At 38.5% G+C, this 19390-nt stretch overlaps 1 protein-coding gene across 1 annotated transcript in view; it reads left to right on the forward strand.

Annotated features, from left to right (window-relative positions):
- Positions 1-18249, forward strand: part of LOC111144918 (phosphodiesterase 6C) — a 47634-nt gene extending 29385 nt beyond the window's left edge. Inside the window, exons 15-22 of the mRNA XM_022499523.1 lie at positions 3265-3352; positions 10051-10151; positions 11920-12027; positions 12133-12196; positions 15286-15360; positions 15475-15558; positions 15930-16083; positions 17962-18249. Coding sequence (XP_022355231.1) covers positions 3265-3352; positions 10051-10151; positions 11920-12027; positions 12133-12196; positions 15286-15360; positions 15475-15558; positions 15930-16083; positions 17962-18023 — 736 coding nt within the window. The 3' untranslated portion in view covers positions 18024-18249. The remainder of the gene's footprint in view (positions 1-3264; positions 3353-10050; positions 10152-11919; positions 12028-12132; positions 12197-15285; positions 15361-15474; positions 15559-15929; positions 16084-17961) is intronic.
- Positions 18250-19390: the final 1141 nt, after the last annotated feature.

A 19390-nucleotide genomic window follows, 5' to 3' on the forward strand; every position in this document is an offset into this window, starting at 1 on the left:
CTCTCTGGAGCTGCTAGAATATGTATAATTTCCATACCACAGACCATTCCTTCATATAAAAGAGAATTAACACTTCCCCCTCCTCCTTTCCTGGTTGAACACACCCAGCTGTTTAAACCATTTCATATATAAAGTTTCCACGCACGTCATTTTTTTGGCTATTCTTCTGTGAATCCAGTCTAGTGTTTTTATGTCATTCTTTAAATGCAGGTCTTGGGGCTTAACACAGTAATCCAGACAGGATCTGAAGTGTTTTACATTTAATCTTAATTAAATTTCATCTTCTTGATTCTTCATTTCACTCTTAATTGAAATCGCCTTTGCCATACTCTGTCAGCCAATGGATTCATTTTTTTTTCCCAGTTTTTTTATCGTTGGAAAATTAGTCATGATTTCCATTAATATTCATTCAAGTCACTGGTAAAATTATGCATCAGGACAAGAGCAAGGGCAAAGTTTTGGGGCCCAGGACTGGAAACCTGTTCTCACGGTTTAAGACAGTCAATTAAGCCCACTCATTGGGCTCTGCTGCCCAGCTGTGTGAGCGGATACACTCACTGTTCCAGGACCTACTGCAGATATCCTGAGGCGCCCTGTCAACTGCCTTGCTGAAATCCAGACACAGGGGTTCTGCGGCCTTCTGCCCCGACCAACCCTGTCACAGAAGGGTCCATAACATCAACCTGGCCTCATGTATTCCTTCTAAACCTGCTTTGGGATTTCCTAATGATTATCCTGTAAGTGCTTACAAACTCTGAAATAGTTTAAACTGTTTCAGAGATAAAGGTCAACCTTCCTGTTCTGTCATCTACATATTGTGTCATTTTCTGCTTCTTAAATTTTAGGATAAAATTTACTTGTATCCAGTCTTCAATCATCTCCTCCACCACCTCAGAATTCTCTAGGGAATACTTATGGTGGTGTCCCTCTCCCCAACAACAGTCCTCAGATTTCTTCAGGAAGTTGGGATATTACTCGTCTACCTTAAAAGAACCCCTTTAGCACTTTCTTACCAACACTGTCCCTGGCTGGAGTCTTAATTTTCAAAAATCATTCTTGAAAAGTCCAGGAAAACTGGTAGGTTGGCTAGTCAAGTCACACCATGATCTCCTGCTTGAGTTTCTCTACTTTCGTTATTTTCTCCCTGGATAGTAGCACAGTCTAAACTAGCTATTTTCCATCCTTCAAGCTTACTGTTGGCAGACTTCCAAAATACAGAGAATTATTGATGGATGGTATGATTTAAAAAAAATATTTTTTTCTCGGTATCCCATGGAAACTTTTAATGACATCTCTGAAATTTACTTTAAAAATATATCTTGCTAAATTAATTTTCTCTCCAAATGTGTATATACATATGTGTGTGTCTGTGCATGTATATAAATTAATTCTTTTTCTTTTTACTGAACCATCTGTGAGTTGCAGACATCATGACATTTTACCCCAAAATGTTTCAGCACGTATCTCCTAAGAATAAGGGAGACATTTGCCCATAGAGACAAAACAAGATGATCATGCTGAAGAAATTTAACATTGGTACACTACTATTATCCAATATAGAATGTTTATTCAAATGATTCCAATTTTCCCAATAATGTCCTTCATAGCTTTTTTTTCCCCTTTAGATTCAGGATCTAATCAAGGATCACCCCTTGTGTTTGGTTGTCCAGTATTTTTAATCTCTTTAATCTGTAATAACTCCTCAACCTTCTTGTATCTTTCTGAATATGGCCATTTTTTAGTTTAGGCCGATTCTTGTGCAGGAAAAAGCCCTCAATTTGGATTTTCCCAGTGGTTTCCTGCTTACCAGATTCAGGGTAAACATTTTTGGTGGGATTTCTACATGGATAGTACCCTTCTCAGTGCATCAGGAAGCCCATAGTAGCAATTTGTCCCATTATTTATGAGGTATAGTTAAATTATTTATGGGCAATATCCAGGAGCTCTCTTTAGGTAAAGGTACATTTTCTCTTTTGTATTAATAAATAATCTGTGAGGTATTATTCTGAGATTGGGTGTATCTCTAAATCCCCAGAAATCTTTCTTGACTGATGCTTTTAAACCTAAAGGAATTAAAGACACCATTCTTTTCTGACCGGAATCGAGCTTCAATTAATTTTTTTAAATCTCCAGTGCTAACACAGAGGAGGTATTTAAATATGTCCTAAAATTATGATCAATTATCATATTGTTCAGACACTGTTCCCTAACTAGAGCATGTGGGTTACCAGACTTGTTAGTGACCTGTTACTATCTCTTCTACTCTCTAAAGTTCTGTTCTTTCTCAAATAAGATGAAACTTCTCTACTAAGGCTGCCACTCCTATCTCTGATTTCTTCCTTAGTTATTCATTCCATAGTTCTTATAACAAATTCTTCATACTACTTGTGTAGGCCTTTGACCTCAGCCTCTCTCTATCACTTCCTCTCTCTATCACTTCCTCTCTCTACCTTTTATTTTTGAGGGCTTCCCCTTCTCAAACAGAAAGACTTGAAGGAAGACAGGGCACCCAAGACTGCAGTCCCCACTTATAGAAAGCTGTGACCTAACAGTTAACGAATGGGAAGTTTAACTTAAAATTGATGTCCCTGTCTTAGAGGAGAAAAAAAAATGATCACTTTATAATCATTTTTATTTTGGTTCCTGGAAATTCTTTTTCTTTAGCCTTAAGATTTTATTTATTTGAGAGAGAAAGAGAAAGAGAGCATGAGAGTGGGGTGTGGGGCAGAGGGAGAAGCAGACTCCCCACTGAGAAGGGAGCCCAAAGCAGGGCTCCATCCCAGAACCCTGGGATCATGACCTGAGCTGAAGTCAGATGCTGAACTGACTGAGCCACCCAGGTGCCCCAGTTCCTGGAAATTCTTAATAAACATTTTCCATGCAAATGATCTGTGGGCCTTCAAGAGGTTTGTTCCATGTTCGGGGAGTCACAGGCCAGTGCCATAAGCTCCAGGGAACCTCAAGATTTTAAACTTAAAGATGCAGGGGATGAACCAAACTTCCTAATTTAAATAATTCAGTCATTGTATGCATTCAACAAATTAGCTTTCTTAAAGAATTTTTTTAAAGAGTGTTTCTCTTTAAAATGTTCTAAATCTAAAAAAAATTGGTCCCAATATGTTCCTTTCGATCATTTCACAGGTATTAGAGGAGAGGGAGAAAGAAGAAATGGAAAACATCCTCAGAGAGTAAAGACTTTATACTGTATGGACTTCCGTGTAATCTCTAAACTGCTGAACTTACGGCATATCCTCTTCCTCCTAGATCTACGTCTCCATTAGCAAAGCTTCACGGATCTTCCATTTTGGAGAGGCATCACCTGGAGTACAGTAAGACTCTCCTGCAGGACGAGGTACATGAGCCCTTCTCCAGCTCAGAAGCTCTGGATCAAAGCACTAACCCACAGAAAATGCCTAGAAAGAGGACGGCCTTGAGTTACGGCACTTGGCAGCCTATCCCCTTATTGTAGTCAATTGCTAGAAATGCCTATTTTGCAAGAGTTTTGAACAACCAGGCTGGAAGGAGCTGAGATAGAAAAGAGCCATAGGAAGCCATAAAATCTCTGTGGGTCTGTGGAGAAAGAAGAAAAATCTATGATGGATGTGAGAGGGCCCTGTTCTCCCTAAGGGATATATATATGGAAAGGGGAACGTAGGCTACATAGCCAATGATTTTCTTATTCACGGGGCACGCCCTCTGAGGCTTTGTCTGTGTCGTTGAGGAAGTCAAGCTTTGGTAGTGGAGGTAAGCAGGAAACCACGGTACAAAACAGAAACAGACATCTGCGGTCAGAGAGGCACTGGTAATGCTGAGATTCTAGAAGGAGATGCCACATTCAAGAGTGGGTAGGGCACAGGGGAGCAAAGGGATGGGGTCAGCGACAGCTTTGTGCAGGAAGCTTGGTCTTGAATTCACTTTGATTTGCACATGTCCTGTGTTACTAACATTCTACAGGAGGCTGTCATTCTTCTTTTTATCAATTTTATTTAAGGGGTATATAGACTTGGGGGAAGTGGATATAGATTCTAGTTATACTTAAAAAAAAAACCTCTTGAGAAATTCCAAGCTAAAGCTGATTAAAACGAGTCATTATTATATGGAGGGAAACATTTTGTCATAGCAGAGAACATGTTGGGAATCACACGTGCTCAGTCGGGAGAAATAAGCCCTTTGGCGGGGTGGAGCTTTTCTCAGTTTCTGTAACAATCTTTTATTAAAGGCTCAGGGAAGGAACATACAGATATATGCCTGAGCCCAGGCATTTATTTATTTTAATAATAATTTTAATAATTTAGAGATAACACTAAATTCTCCCAAGTAATGTAAAGCAAGTGGGGAAACTTGCAAGGTAGATTGACCACGCAGAAAGGTGGAAAAGAAAAAAAAAAATAGTTGAGTTTTTTTAATAGCCTGTGATTGATTCCACACCCAGACAGGGAGACCCAGACCCGGTGCATCAGAATTCACAGGGAGAATTCACACGGAATTCACGAATTTATCAGAATTCACGCAGGTTGTTAAAAAGTTCCTGGGCTTCATTTTGCACTTCCTGACGGGGTTTTCTGGGATTCTGGCCCAGGAATTTGCATTTTTAGCTTTTTTAAAGATTTTATTTATTTATTTGAAAGAAAGAGAGAGTGAGAGAGAGCATGTGTGGGCGAGGGTCGGGGAGCCACGGAGGGAAAGGGAGAAGCAGACTCCCCGCTGCACAGGGAGCTGGATGCCATGTGAGGTTCAATCCCAGGACCCCCAGGGATCATGACCCGAGCTGAAAGCAGACACTTAACCAACTAAGCCACCCAGGCATCTCATACATTTTTAATGAGAATGATAATTCTAGTGTACAACCAAAACCTATCCCTGCAGTAGGGTTTATAACATAAAAATGATGATATTATCTGTTCTATGAAAGTTAAAAGGAGTGGAATTGAAAGTAATTCAGGAAGACAAGAGTAAATTCCTGTTACTAATTTGTTATGAGTCTTTGTTGGGACAATCTTACATTTTTGAGTAAGAATTTTCCCTACTTTTTATCAATTTTATTTAAGGGGTATATAGACTTGGGGGAAAGTGGATATATATTCTAGTTATACTTAAAAAGTATATGTGGTGTCACTGATTATGTTACACCACAAGCTGGTAGTGTCTAATATAATTTATTTTTTAATTTTACATGTCCCTACAAAGCAAAATATATTTTAAGAACTTCAACCAAGGGGCGCCGGGATGGCTCGGTTGGTTAAGCCTCTGCCTTTGGCTCAGGTCCCTGCTCAGCGGGGAGCCTGCTTCTCCCTCTGACTACGGCTCCTCCTACTTATACTCATAAATAAACAAAATCTTAAAAAAAAAAAAGAACTTCAACCAAGTATTTAAATGCTTAACATTGGAGGTTGGGGGGGCAGTGGAGGTGGGGCTGGGGGGTGGTCTTCTTATCTCCTATGGTTTCCCTTTCTGGAATTTAAAGGTTTAAAATAGACTTGTGGTTTTCCATCTTAATTTTTTTTTTTTAATTTTATTTACACTGGAGTCTGAAATTGGTTTTGATGGCTATATAAAGGCTTATTATTCTTTCTAAAAAGTCATACTGCATCTGGGTAATCCATACCACCTTGGCACGGACCTGTCTACAATGCTATCCAACCTGCTAATTGCAAACTTACAGGGCCTGTAAATAGAGTTTCTAGGCAATGCAATCACAGAGCTTTTTATGAGCAGGCAAATGGAACACTAAAAAAAAATGAAATTTTTAGCCATCAGATGTTCTTTTTACACTTTTGGGAGACAATGTTGTTCTTCCATTTGTTTTTTTTTGTATAAAGAAAATATTTGCATTAAAAGCATTTAAATAAGATAAATCCTCATGATTTATATAACAATTTTGGCATTTTGTGGTCATTACTCATTTTATTTTGCATATTAGTGAGGCTTTGAATTAAAATGTCCTTATGTTCTAGTAGAGTGGGATTCACTGTTCTGAGGATTAAGAACCACCTGAATTCTAAACCAGACAGAAGTCCACTCTTTCACCTGAGTCAACAGGTGGAAAAATGCTGGTCAAATTTGTAAAAGTATAAATTTTAACGCCATCCTGTATTGTAGAAACAACAAAATGAATTTCTCAGCTTAACTAACAGGAACCTTGTTATTATTCAAAACACTTCTTTACAGAGTCTATAATTCTACTTATGCTTTCTCATACCAAGCCCATCGTATACAAAGCAGTGAAGAAGTGGTGAAATATCCTGTGTTTGGTCCCAGTGAGCCATGAACATGTTAGCAATCTCTTTTGATGGGTGTTGCAGGTACCACACTGAAGGCTGGAGCAGCCTGTACTCTCTCCTGCCTCACCTCACCTGAAAGCCCTACTCGGGATGAAATGGATCACTCCTGCTTATTTTGGTGGACCACTCGGAACTGATATACTTACTGCCATTTTAATAGTCGGGGAGAAGAAACAGACTCTCTGTGGGCTAATGAGAGCCACTGTGCACACCGGGGCCCACAGGAGTCAGCTGGGAAATAGGCCTCCTCTCTTACTCTCGTGCACCTGTTCCCACCTCAGGTTTTCAGCACAGTCTTTGGGGAAACAAATGGAATATTACATATGTACATGTTTTTAAAATCAATGACCTCATAGTGGTTGTAAAAATTATACTTGCCAATATGAAAACTCAATGACAGGGAAAAATTCAAAAACAAATATTAAAAAAATTATTTCAAATCCTATCACTCAGAAAATAGCTATTTCGTTACCACGTGATGAACTTCATTGTGGCCACCCTGTGAATATACAGGCAGGATGGAAACAATTTTAGAAAAATGGGTTATACTATCCAAGCTTTTTTAAAAGTCAGAGTTACATTTTTAAAAGCAGCTTCATTGAAGTATAATATGTGTACAATAAACTCTACCCCCTCAATGTGTACAGTTTTATGAATTTATATAATTTTATACACCTAAGAAACCACCACCACAATCAAGATATAGAACACTTCTATCACCCCAAACCATTCCTCATTCCCCTTTACAGTGCATGCTGCTCTCTGCTCCCAGTCCTAAACAACCGTTGAAACACTTTCAGTCACTATAAATTAGTTTAGATTTTTGTAGATTTTATATAAATGCAATTATACAAGTAATTTTTTGTGCTGCCTTCTTGCACACAAAGCAATAATTTTGAGATATGTCTGCATTGTATATATCAGTAATTCATTCCTTTTCATTGTTGACTAGTTTTCCATGTATCTTTATTTAATTCTATTTGAATTTAATGGAAGAAACATTTTGGAAATGGAAGGAATTGCAGAACTTTGGACACTGTGTCTTTAAGCAAGAGATACTAGCTCTTAAAGAGCCCTCTACAATGAACAAATTTCTCACAGTGAGAAATTGTGAAATTGTGACAAACTAGAGCTCAACTTTTAGAATTTTGATATTTTTGAAACATGAAGCAATTAAGATACTTCTACTTCTTCCCAGATCTTCACTTCTGTTTTGTAAGGTGTTTATTATCATTACTATTTCTTTTATCATTATCAGTATTTACAAAATTCACATGTTGCTTGATAATTTCCAGCATTGTTTACCCTTTTTAAAAGGATAATTTTACTTAAATTCCAGTTAGTTCACATACAGTGAAATATTTGTTTCAGGCGTACTATGTAGTAATTCAACACTTACGTACAAGGGTGCTCATCAGAACAAGTGCCCTCCTAAATCCCCATCCTCTATTTCTCCTGGTGCCCCCACCCCTTCCCCTCTGGTAACCATCAGTTTGCTCTCTGTAGTTAAGTCTGTTTCTTGGTTTGCCTCTCTCTCTCTCTCTCATTTCCCCCCCATGACCATTTGCTTTATTTCTTAAATTCCACATATGAGTGAAATCATATGGTATTTGTCTTTCTCTGACTGACTTATTTCACTTCGCCCAATACCCTCTAGCTTCAACACAATTGTTTATTCTTTTTTTTTTTTTTTAAAGATTTCATTTATTCACCTGACAGAGAGAGAGATCACAAGCAGGCGGAGAGGCAGGCGGAGAGAGAGAGGGAAGCAGGCTCCCCGCTGAGCAGAGAGCCTGATGCGGGGCTCGATCCCAGGACCCCGAGATCATGACCCAAACTGAAGGCAGAGGCTTAACCCACTGAGCCACCCAGGTGCCCCACAATTGTTTATTCTTAATTCTACTCTTAAATGGGCCCTGTATTTAAAATTAATCCTTTTATTATGGCTTCTCCATTCATCTGTATTTTATTTTGACTCACACCTTGATTGGCTAGGTTTTTGTCAAATGGCAGTTTTTCCAAGAGAGGCTAATCTAAGTACATGTTTAAGAATACCTGTTTGTTACATTTGTTTTTGAAGATCAGTTTGGCGGGACATAAAGGTCTTGCATCACACTTCTTCTCAGAAATTGAAGAACATTGCTTCACTGTCTTTTGGCGTTGAAGTGTTGTCCTGAAGAGCTGTATATGGCCAGTCTTTTTGTCTTACATATGACTTGTTTTTTCTGCATAGATGTTCATCTGATACTTAATTCTTCATATTTTAGTAATGTCATCTGGATGTCTTGGTATTGATCATCTTGTATTAATTTTTTCCTGCTCTAATCACTGACTCTGCCTTATCTAACAAAAAAAAAAAAAAAAAAAAGAAAGAAAGAAAGAAAGAAAGAAAAGAAAAAAAAGGAAAGAAAAGAGAAGAAAGAAATAGTAAAGGCCCCAAATGTCTACAGTGAGAGGTGTAAGACATGGGCCCCAAATTTGGTCAAGGGCTTTCTAGCCACTAATATAAAACAGAAGCAGGATCTTTTATATGAATCTATATCCATAGGTTATAAAGAAACCACTTAGAAGCTCTTTTTTAAAGATCCTTAGATATGAAAGAATAGAGAAAATAAAAAGAATAAAGACAGGGTTTTTCAATTAGGAGACTTTCCCATGTTTTTAAAGGAAAGTGAAAAATGAATGAGAAGGGGCACCTGGATGGCTCAGTCAGTTAAGCGTCTGCCTTCGGCTCAGGTCATGACCCAGGGTCCTGGGATCGAGGCCCATGCTGTAGGGCTCTCTGTGCAGCAGGGAGTCTGCTTCTCCCTCTCCCTCTGCCTGCTGCTCCTCCTGATTGTGTCTCTCTCTCTCTCTGTCAAATAAATAAAATCTTTACAAAGAAAATGAGGGAGAAAAAAGATAAAAATGTGATTCAGGTCTATATGCCTATTTCATAACCATCAACTTCATTTGGCAAAGCCACTATCCATGTCCTTTGGCCTGTATTCCTAAAATGATGGATTTGGAATATGAAAGCTTTTGCAAAATGATATATATTGTTACAATATTATTAACTAGATGTAGTTTGTTGTTTAAAACCATGTAATCATCAAAATGATACATTTTGGAATACAAGAGCTTTTAAAAACCCCTCCCAAATTTGCTCTCATTTTCTAGAACACTATGAAGCTGATCCATTTATGAGGAGATAATTAGTGGGAAGCTCTTTGAAGAAAGGTCTAGTTAAATTGTAAGACATAATTTCAGGAAAACATTTTAAGAACAACTTGGAGAGGATTTTTTCCCCCTAGTAAATACATGGGTACTAGTTTAACTTGTAGTTTCTGAAAGTTTTCCAACAATTTCTGTGATTACTCTAAAATTATCTGGTGGATAATTCAGCATATCCAACAATTGGCTGTACCAGATATTCTTTATTAAAGCTCCTCAATTAATACAAGCAAAATTTAAATCTATTATATTTATAATTGATTCTGGGAAAAAGCACTATTATTTGCTTCCCAAACTTATACACTGATTACATGAGTGTTTGCTAATATCTATTTTTATACTTTAAATTACCTTACTCAATGTAGAGGGGTAACAGTCCAAGGGAGAAAGCTGAAAGAAAAAAAGTGAAAGACTTAGTTTTTCTTCTATGCTAATTATCTTTATTTTGTTAGGCATAGTTTTGTTGGTTTGTTGAATCAAAAGCAAATTAATGATTGTACTTTATTGTGATTTTTTAAAACTAATAGACCCATTTATGTGAATTTTTATCTTACAGAGTTTGAATATCTTCCAGAACCTAAATAAACGCCAGTTTGAAACAGTTATTCATTTGTTTGAAGTTGCAATAATAGCAACTGACCTGGCTTTGTATTTTAAGTAAGTACGAACTTCCTTATACTCTGCGTGCTTCTGCCTTACATAAACGACCCATTGCATTTAAGTTAAAAGGCATTTCTTCACACACATATTTATTCGCTTTCCTTTGGGATCACCAGTAGAATACCCTCCCAGTACCTCATAATTTACTAGACATCTGAAAACACATTTTAGAAAACTAACCCCCTAATGTCAATGGTTTGTTCTCTGAAGAAATTTGAATTGAAGAATGTACAGCAAGGTTGGTGCATTGCCAGAAGGGTGACGCCACAAAGCCTTAGGAGGTGATGCTTGCCCAGGTGGGTTCACGTGGTCCACGGGCTGAGGTTTAGAGTTGCGGGATCAGACATTTGATTCTGCTGCAATCTGGGAGCTAAGAAATCTTGGTGATACTAATGCACATTGATAAAACTCGGATAATTCTGAGTCACATACAGCAGAGTACTAGCCTGTTTATAGTAATAATAACCAAGGAGACCAGACACTCCAAGCTTCTGCCCATTTTCTTGTCAGTGAACTATAAAGTTGTTAGTGAAAATGGATTAGAACAAGGTGAACTAGTTGTAGTATCTAACTCTTTAATGACTTAGATGGGTAGTATCAAATTGTGGCTCTCTGATCCTTCTTAATTAAAAATTTAGTTATTAGTTCGAAGATGAAGACAGATACTTAGAATAATATAATTCATATCCAAATATCCATAACCCGGATTCAGCAAATACTAAGATTTTTTCCACACCCATCTGAGATCTCTTTTTGTGGAAAAAAAAATCATGCACTCAAGGCATCCCATCCCACTATGAAAAGCCCCTACCATCTCCCTCACAGATACCATCATTCTGATGTTGATGTGTACTCATCCTTTCCATGTTTTTATATTGTTAATTGTGTTTTTAAATTGTCCATAAATGGTATCTTACTGTACACACTTTTCTACAACTTGCTTTTTCATGTAACATTATGTTTTAAAGATTTACTTCGGTGATAAATGAAGATTCAGTTTATTAGTTTTAACTGTATATTCAACTTCATGAAGATGTCATAATGAATTCAGCCATTCTTCTACACATGGACATTTAGATCATTTCCAAGATTTCATTATTGTTGACAATGCTGTATTGTATATCCTTGTATGCATGTGAGTTTCTCTAATGTACATACTTAGAACTGAGATTGCTGTAGAGTTTGCAAATCTTCAGTCTTAATACTACATTGCAAAACTGCACTCCTGAGTAGTTTCCCTAATTTAAATTCCCACCAGCAGTGTGCAAGAATTCCTGTTATCCTATATCTGGACTACCTTTGATCTGGTCACACATCTATTCACTTATTTATCTTGTCAGTTTGAGTGTGAGATGGCATCTTACTGCTATTCAAATTTGTATTTCTTTTTTTTTTTTACCAGTGAGGCTGAGCATCTTTTCATGTATTTTAGGTTCTTTGTTGGTTTTACGAATTTTTTATCATCATCTTATCTCAACACAGCCTCTGGCCTTTATGTTTATGTTATGATCTCCTTTGTTACTAATGTATTCAAACTTACCAGTGGTTCCCCCCCCCCCTTTGTGGCTTGTGGTTTTTCTCTCTTAAACTCTTTCTATGCCAAGGTTAATAGCCATTCCCTGTTCTCTTCTCCCCAACCCCTTAGATCCACTATGTGGACATCTGATGGAAAGTGGGAACATGAAATCTGAAAAGCACATATTAAAGATACTTTTTATCTCTGGTCTTATATGCTAAGATTGTTGCACAGCTGTATCTTTTTTAGGAAGAGAACCATGTTTCAAAAAATTGTTGATGCCTGTGAAAAAATGGAAACTGAAGAAGAGGCCATCAAATACGTAACCATTGATCCAACCAAAAAAGAGGTTATCATGTGAGTAGTCAGAATTTTATTTCTTTTTTGGCAAAAACAAAACAAAACAATAAACCACTTATTTTGTATATCTTTCTATTTTAACAATTGTTGTTTTCTCCCAAGGGCAATGATGATGACTGCATGTGACTTGTCAGCTATAACCAAACCCTGGGAGGTACAAAGTCAGGCAAGTACGGTTATGTCTCCTCTTCTGTCACATGCACAGATGTTATCTAGATCATATGTAAGAGAGAAAAGGAATATTCTGGCAATCTTGGAATTTTGCTATAGGTAGCAATTATGTGACTATATATTTTGTAAGCGATTACCTTTCATTATCCTAGAACAAACAATTGGTTTATATTTAAAAAGATAAAAGAAACTTAGGAAGTTAGAACAAAAATAAAATGTTCCCTGTTGGATTTCTGCTAATGAAGGCAGACAACTAGCTTTCAAGAATTCACAAGTGTCAGTAAGACAACAGGTCATTTGGTTAGGCCCCAAGGCAAAGAGAAGGGACTTTAGAAAATGCTTTTTGCAAAGAATTCCTTATCATTGAACAGACTGCAAAAACTTTATATACAATTATTTAGGGAATGTCTGAGTTTTTAATAGAGGAGATAAATTGGCACAAGAAAAGAATCATAGTGCTTTCCTCTATCAAGGGTGGTTTTGCTCCTACAACCTCTTCTTGTGTTGTCAGTAATTAAAAGGCACCGTTTGGGGCGCCTGGGTGGCTCAGTGGGTTAAAGCCGCTGCCTTTGGCTCAGGTCATGATCCCAGGGTCCTGGGATCGAGCCCCGCATCGGGCTCTCTGCTCAGCAGAGCGCCTGCTTCCCTTCCTCTCTGTCTCTGCCTGCCTCTCTGCCTACTTGTGATCTCTGTCTGTCAAATAAATAAAATCTTAAAAAAAAAAAAAATTAAAAGGCACGGTCTATAGTAAGTTCGTGTTTAAGGGTGCCTGCCCCAGTTCTTTGCCAACCTCGGGCAATGAGAGTCAGGAGTCACTAGTTTATTACTTGATTTCTTTCTAACTGGATGAAAGAAACTTATCTTTTTCCCTCAGTGACTTCTAGGAAAAACCCTAGGGGGAAGAGAGGCCAGAATTCACTGGGTTCAACTGTAATTGTGGGTTATATGAATAAGGATAGAGTAATTGGAACCGTCAAATTCCAAAACCAAACACTTGTGCTCCTTCCACCCTGATGTGCCTGTTCTTCCTTCTTTATTTACTCTTTATTCTTTATCTGCACAATCACTCAGGCCAGAAACCTAGGGCCTTGCATGAAGTTCCCCTCCCCATTCCTGTCAGTCCTGCTGGCTATAGCCTCAGGTCAGACTTTTACCCTCTTTCATCAGCAAGATGGTGTGGTGGGATCCTCCTAAGTGATCCTTCCTCCTCCTTCACTACTCAGCCCTCCTCCGAGCTGCTGCTGGGATTATTTATACTGAGACCTCTGCTCAGCCACTCCTCTACTTAAAAGCCTACTAACCACTCCCCACCCCTCTACCCCACCCTTCCCCCCACCCCCTCCGGCCAGAGGTGTTCAAGCTTTCTTATTAAAAAGAAGTAAAGGGGCCTGGTGGGTTAGTGGGTTAAGTCTCTGCCTTTGGTTCAGGTCATGATCTCAGGGTCCTGGGACTGAGCCCCACATCAGGCTCTCCGCTCAGTGGGGAGCCTGCTTCACCCTCTCTCTCTGCCTGCTGCTCTGCCTACTTGTGATCTCTCTCTCTCTCTCTGTCAAATAAATAAAAATAAAATCTTTTAAAAAACAAATAAATAAATAATAAAAAAAGAAGTAAAGTCCTCCCCCGCAACCCCCCACAAAAAGTTATACAAAATCACTTTATATAAAAGAAAGAAGCAAGGTTACTTTAGCTGAAATCTCTTTTGGCCCCTACCTGCTGGGGCTGCTAGTGCTCTTTGGTGCACTAGGGCTCCAAGAATAAGAATCACTGGTCTAGGGGCACCTGGGTGGCTCAGTGGGTTAAGCCTCTGCCTTTGGCTCGAGTCATGACCTCAGGGTCCTGGGATCAAGGCCCGCATCAGGCTCTCTGCTTAGCGGGGAGCCTGCTTCCCTCTCTCTCCCTCTGCTGCCTCTCTGCCTACTTGTGATCTCTCTCTGTCAAATAAATAAAGAAATAAAAGCTTAAAAAAAAAAAAAGAATCGCTGGTGTAGAGAATCAAACTTCCTAGCAAAGCTTACACGGTCTGTCCCTACCTGTCCTTAACTCACACTCATCAGATTATTTCCCAGCACTCTCTCCCATTCACTGTCTCTCACTCTAAGCTCTGGAGGCTCAATTTTATCTCTGCAGATAGTCTTCCCCTCCTCTTTATCTGAAAAACTACTATTCATCCTTGATACAACATAAATGCAAGCTCCTTTATGAAACTCATCTTTACTTCCTTCTCCTGATCCCCAACACTTCATACTACTACTGTTACAGTCCTTACCCATATGATTTACATGACTGTCTCTATGAGACTAGAAGCATCTTAAAGAAACAGGTCACATCTGATTCCTCCTGGCAAGCCTGGTTCATGCCAATATAAGGAAGCTAGTAGGTGTTCATTAAACTTGATATCGGGTTTTTAAAAGCTATATAAATTTACCCTCAAATATCCTCACCGTTATCAAGTAAATCTTGGTGCTCATCTGCGTGCATGTGTGTATACCCAGATATATGCTAGAAGCTAACAGATAAGCAGGACAAGATGACGATGTGTAGGAAGCTGCAGAGCTTGAAGCAAAATGTAATGGAATTAAATATCCTCCCATCTCCCCTTTTCATTGTTGAGATGTAGTGGCAATAGCAAATGGAGATAGGTATTTCCAGAATGGGCCTAGAATGCTGAAGTGACAGGAGAAATTTCCCCTTCCATTTCAATATAATCTGTAGATGACATCTTTTTATCTTTTTTTTTTTTTTAAGATTTATTTGAGAGAGAAAGAGCACATGTGAGCAGGGGGAAAGGCAGAGGGAGAGAAAGAGGGAGAGAGAGAATCTCAAGCCAACTTCCCGCTGAGTGTGGAGCCCAATATGGGGCTCGATCCCACGACCGAGATCATGACCTGAGCCGAAATCGAGAATCTGGATGTTTAACTAACTGAGCCACCCAGACACCATCTTTCTAAAACCAAAGAGTACATGGTGTGACAATGCCTCAAGCATTAATATAAATGCTACCCTTAAATGTCACTCATACTAATAAAATGCAAATTCTCTATGAATGACTGAGTTTCACGAATCAAGTCTTATTTTTATTTGCAGGTGGCACTTCTGGTGGCAAATGAATTTTGGGAACAAGGAGATCTGGAGAGGACTGTGCTGCAGCAACAGCCTATTGTAAAGACCTTGACATAAAAATGCACTTCTATTACAAATTATAGATACAAATCAGTCTCTTTTGTACACAGAGTCTTAGAAAACTATCCTTAAAGGATTTATTTCTCTTTCTAGCCTATGATGGACAGAAACAAAAAAGATGAACTACCCAAACTTCAAGTTGGATTTATTGATTTTGTCTGTACTTTTGTATATAAGGTAAGTAAACAAATTGAGTGAAATATATAATCATCTGGGGGATGAGGATTTTTCTTTCAAAGTGTTATCAAAATCAAAAGTCACTCACATGGAAAGCCATTAGGGGTATCCTTGTTTCTCCAAAGTAGCTTGAGGAATTACCCTAATCTCATTTAAGGGTGGAAGAAAAACTAGAACTCGGGAGCACCCTGAACAGACCAGACACACTTAGAAAACAGTACCTGTCTTCCCTGTTTCCACAGCACTGAGTTAAACTCATCCTAGCAGCTCTGAGCACTGATACAACTCCTTACAGCTCCTTCTCTGCATGTGAAAAGTACTGAAAATCAACTACATGATTTAAATAGTTTCTGACCTAAAATTCTCTCTAGGAGTTCTCACGGTTTCATACAGAAATCACACCAATGCTGAATGGTCTTCAGAACAACAGAGTAGAGTGGAAATCCCTAGCTGATGAGTATGATGCAAAGATGAAGGTGCTTGAAGAGGAGATGAAAAAGCAAGAAGGAAACATGACCACAAAAGGTTAGATGGAATCTGTTTTTGCTTGTTGTAAAGTAACCAGGAGTCAGTCTGAGCTTAATTTCACATGACAAAACCATAAAAAGTAAATGTAAACAGGAAACTTGCTTTTCAAGTAATTATATATAATAAATTGATTAGTGCTTTTCAGATTCCCCCCCCCCCCCCCCACAAATTCAGCTGAATTGACTGGTTCAGCTGAAGTAGGGGTTGGGGCTAGCCTGCTTCATCCACTCTGGTATGTGGCTCCTGATCACCTCCACAGAATACTGAGATTTTAGAAATACGAAAGCCATAGAATCAGTGGGATCAGGGTTAGGTGAGAAAACAAATTTAGTACTAACATTACATGTTAGCTATTACTTTGGGCAACTTGCTTAACCTCTGAGCTCAATATTCTTCTCTATATGAGATTTTACAGACCTCCAGCCTCCCTTCTAGACTTAAGGAAGCCCCTCATGAAAAGCAGAGCTGGCCAGCTGAATAGGATGACTTGGCAGGTATTTTAAGACTGGCTGTGCCTCAAATGTCCCCAGATAGTGGTTTTTCCTGATGAAACTTCTACTCCTGAAATTACTCTGTTGGGATCAACTAAGAGTTTATCAGATGACTCAAATGTCATCTTGAAATGGGAATGCTAATGTCACCACTTTGCATTTTGTCTTGAGGGTTCAGCACTTCAAAGGTTTTGTAGGAAATTTTTATCGTGTAACCAACAAATCATGGAGGGAGAAAGTGGTTTGCTTAAAAGGTTAAGGATGTCCTTCAACAGAATAAAAGTAGGAGTTTGACTTTTTGATACCCATTCACCAATGTATTTATTGGGGGTCTATTCTGTACAAGGTCCTGGGTTAGGCAGGGCCTGGGGAAAGTTGGGGTCCTTATCGCACAGGGCTTACCCCGTGGTCGGGGAGGTAGACATTAAACCAATAAATGAACTGATTATCTATCATCATGAACAACTGATTATAACTATCAGAGGAAGCATGGGGGAAGACTTTCCTGAAGAAGGATGCTTATGCTAAACTCTGAAGACTGGAGGCTTTGGCTAAGCCAAGAAAGGGGGAGGGGTGGGGAGGAAGCAAAGGAACAGAATATGCACGAAGGCCTTGAAGTGGAAATAAGCTTGGTGCGACTGAAGAATCTAAAAGCTGGTGTAGCCAGAGTCCAGAGAGCAAGCTGGGCTAAGTACCAGGTAGAGCTGGTAAGGCAGTTGGGCAGGATAATGCTGCCTTAAAGGCCTTGCTTGAGGATTTGTCCTCTAGAGGAGCAAAGGGAAGTCTTTAAAGGATTTAGATGGGAAAGCAAGAACCTGATTTTCACTTCAAAAAGATAACAAAAGAGGTAAATTCTACGATGCAAGTGGAAAGCAAAGGTATTTCTTAGTACAATTAAATTTAATCCCTATCTCAATTTTATGATGAACAGGCTATCAGAATCTTTAAGTGGCTCTTGACATTTTCTGTTCGTATTCAGTGTATCGGATATAAATCTATCTTTATTTGCATAAAAAATTACTTCTGAACTTTCTTCCTGCTACCCTGGCAAGTCTCTGTGAACTAAAAACATTATTTTGTATCTTAAGGCAACAAACTTTGTGCCTGGCACAAAGCAACAACTCAGATTCCCAGATTGTGCAGTTCAGTGGTTTGCTTGAGAAACAGATGTTAATTGGTTAATCATTTATAAGATTCTGTTTTTCAGATGGGTCAACTCTGAACATGAATTCAAGTTTTTTTAAATGGTCAAACCCTTAGTACTTGTTCTAAGTTAACAACTATTAACTAGCTATGAAGTTGATACTAACATCATCAGAGTTTTAGAATAAACACTGCGTGACCATGGATTCCCAATGCTACCGCTTTTTCTCATTTTTACTAGCCACAGAAGATGTAGGAGGTGGCGGTGATGACAAAAAGTCGAAAACATGCCTCATGTTATAATATAATCCGACTGGTCAAAATTTCAAATATCGTTTCTACTTTTGAAGAAAAACAGAAGAAACAAACTTCATTCAGCACACCATCAACTAACAGAGTATCAGGATCTTCAGATACACTACCCTTGTGGCCACCAAAAGGAAATATATTGATAGCCTGAAAACCCTGAGGGTAAATTAAAGTTCAACAAAAGTGCAAAACAGAAGATGAAAATAAGCGCATTCTTGGTGCCAATTTGTTTTAAATTAAAAACATATAATCCTGAAACCAGTCACCAATTCTTTTTTTAAAGGTTCTTATTAATAGTATTCATTTGCTAGGACTACCATAACAAAATACCAGCCTGTGTGGCATAAACCACACAAATTTATTTTCTTACGGTTCTGGAGGCTAGGAGTCCAAGATCAAGGTGTTGTCAGGGTTGGTTTCTTATGAGGCTTCTCCCCCTGGCTTGTAGATAATCATCTTCTCTCCTTCTACCCTCACATAGTCTTTCCTTTTGTGCGTCTGTGTCCTAATCTCCTCTTCTTATAAGGACACAATCATATTGGATTAGGGCCCATTCCTATGATCTCATTTTACTCTAATTAACTCTTTAAATACCCTACCTCCAATTATAGTCATATTCTGAGGTCCTGGGGGGTTGAATTTCAACATGAATTTGGGGGGCGGGGAGACACAATTCAGCGCATAACAATTGTGATTCATATCTCAGATTCCTTCCTAAACTAAAAATCTCTCATCTATGCATCTTAAGAGCAAATACAATTTAGAATTTATAACATCTGTAAGTACTATACACAAAACAAGTAATAGGATGTCAAATGTTATTCCATCTGAAATGCTTATCATCTTTCCTCTACTTTTTAACCTTGATAATGGAAGGGTAAAGACCACACTGCTTTTGGCAGTTTATGTCTTTGCCCTATGCCCATCCCTCTCCCCAAGTCTGAAAGCAATTATTTTATGTATAACTAAGAATATTTTTTAATATTCTTTTTTTTTTAAAGATTTTATTTATTTATTTGACAGAGAGAGAGATCCCAAGCAGGCAGGGAGGCAGGCAGAGAGAAGAGGAAGCAGGCTCTCCACAGAGCAGAGAGCCCCATGCGGGGCTCGATCCCAGGACCCTCCGATCATGACCTGAGCTAAAGGCAGAGGCTTTAACCCACTGAGCCACCTAGGCACCCCAATACTCTATTCTTCTCATTGAAAGAATAATCAGCTTATAAGATATTCCCCGGGTAATCCTAATGTAAATTAAATCAGCTAATAAATATTATGCATTATTAAGAAGCATGTGATTTGATTATGCAAGAACTTTACTATCAAAAGCAGTTTAGTGGCACTTCAACAGAGGTTATTAAAAA

The sequence above is a fragment of the Enhydra lutris genome, unplaced genomic scaffold, assembly GCF_002288905.1.
Source record: "Enhydra lutris kenyoni isolate GAN:26980312 unplaced genomic scaffold, ASM228890v2 scaffoldscaffold12, whole genome shotgun sequence".
Classification (NCBI taxonomy): Eukaryota; Metazoa; Chordata; class Mammalia; order Carnivora; family Mustelidae; genus Enhydra; species Enhydra lutris.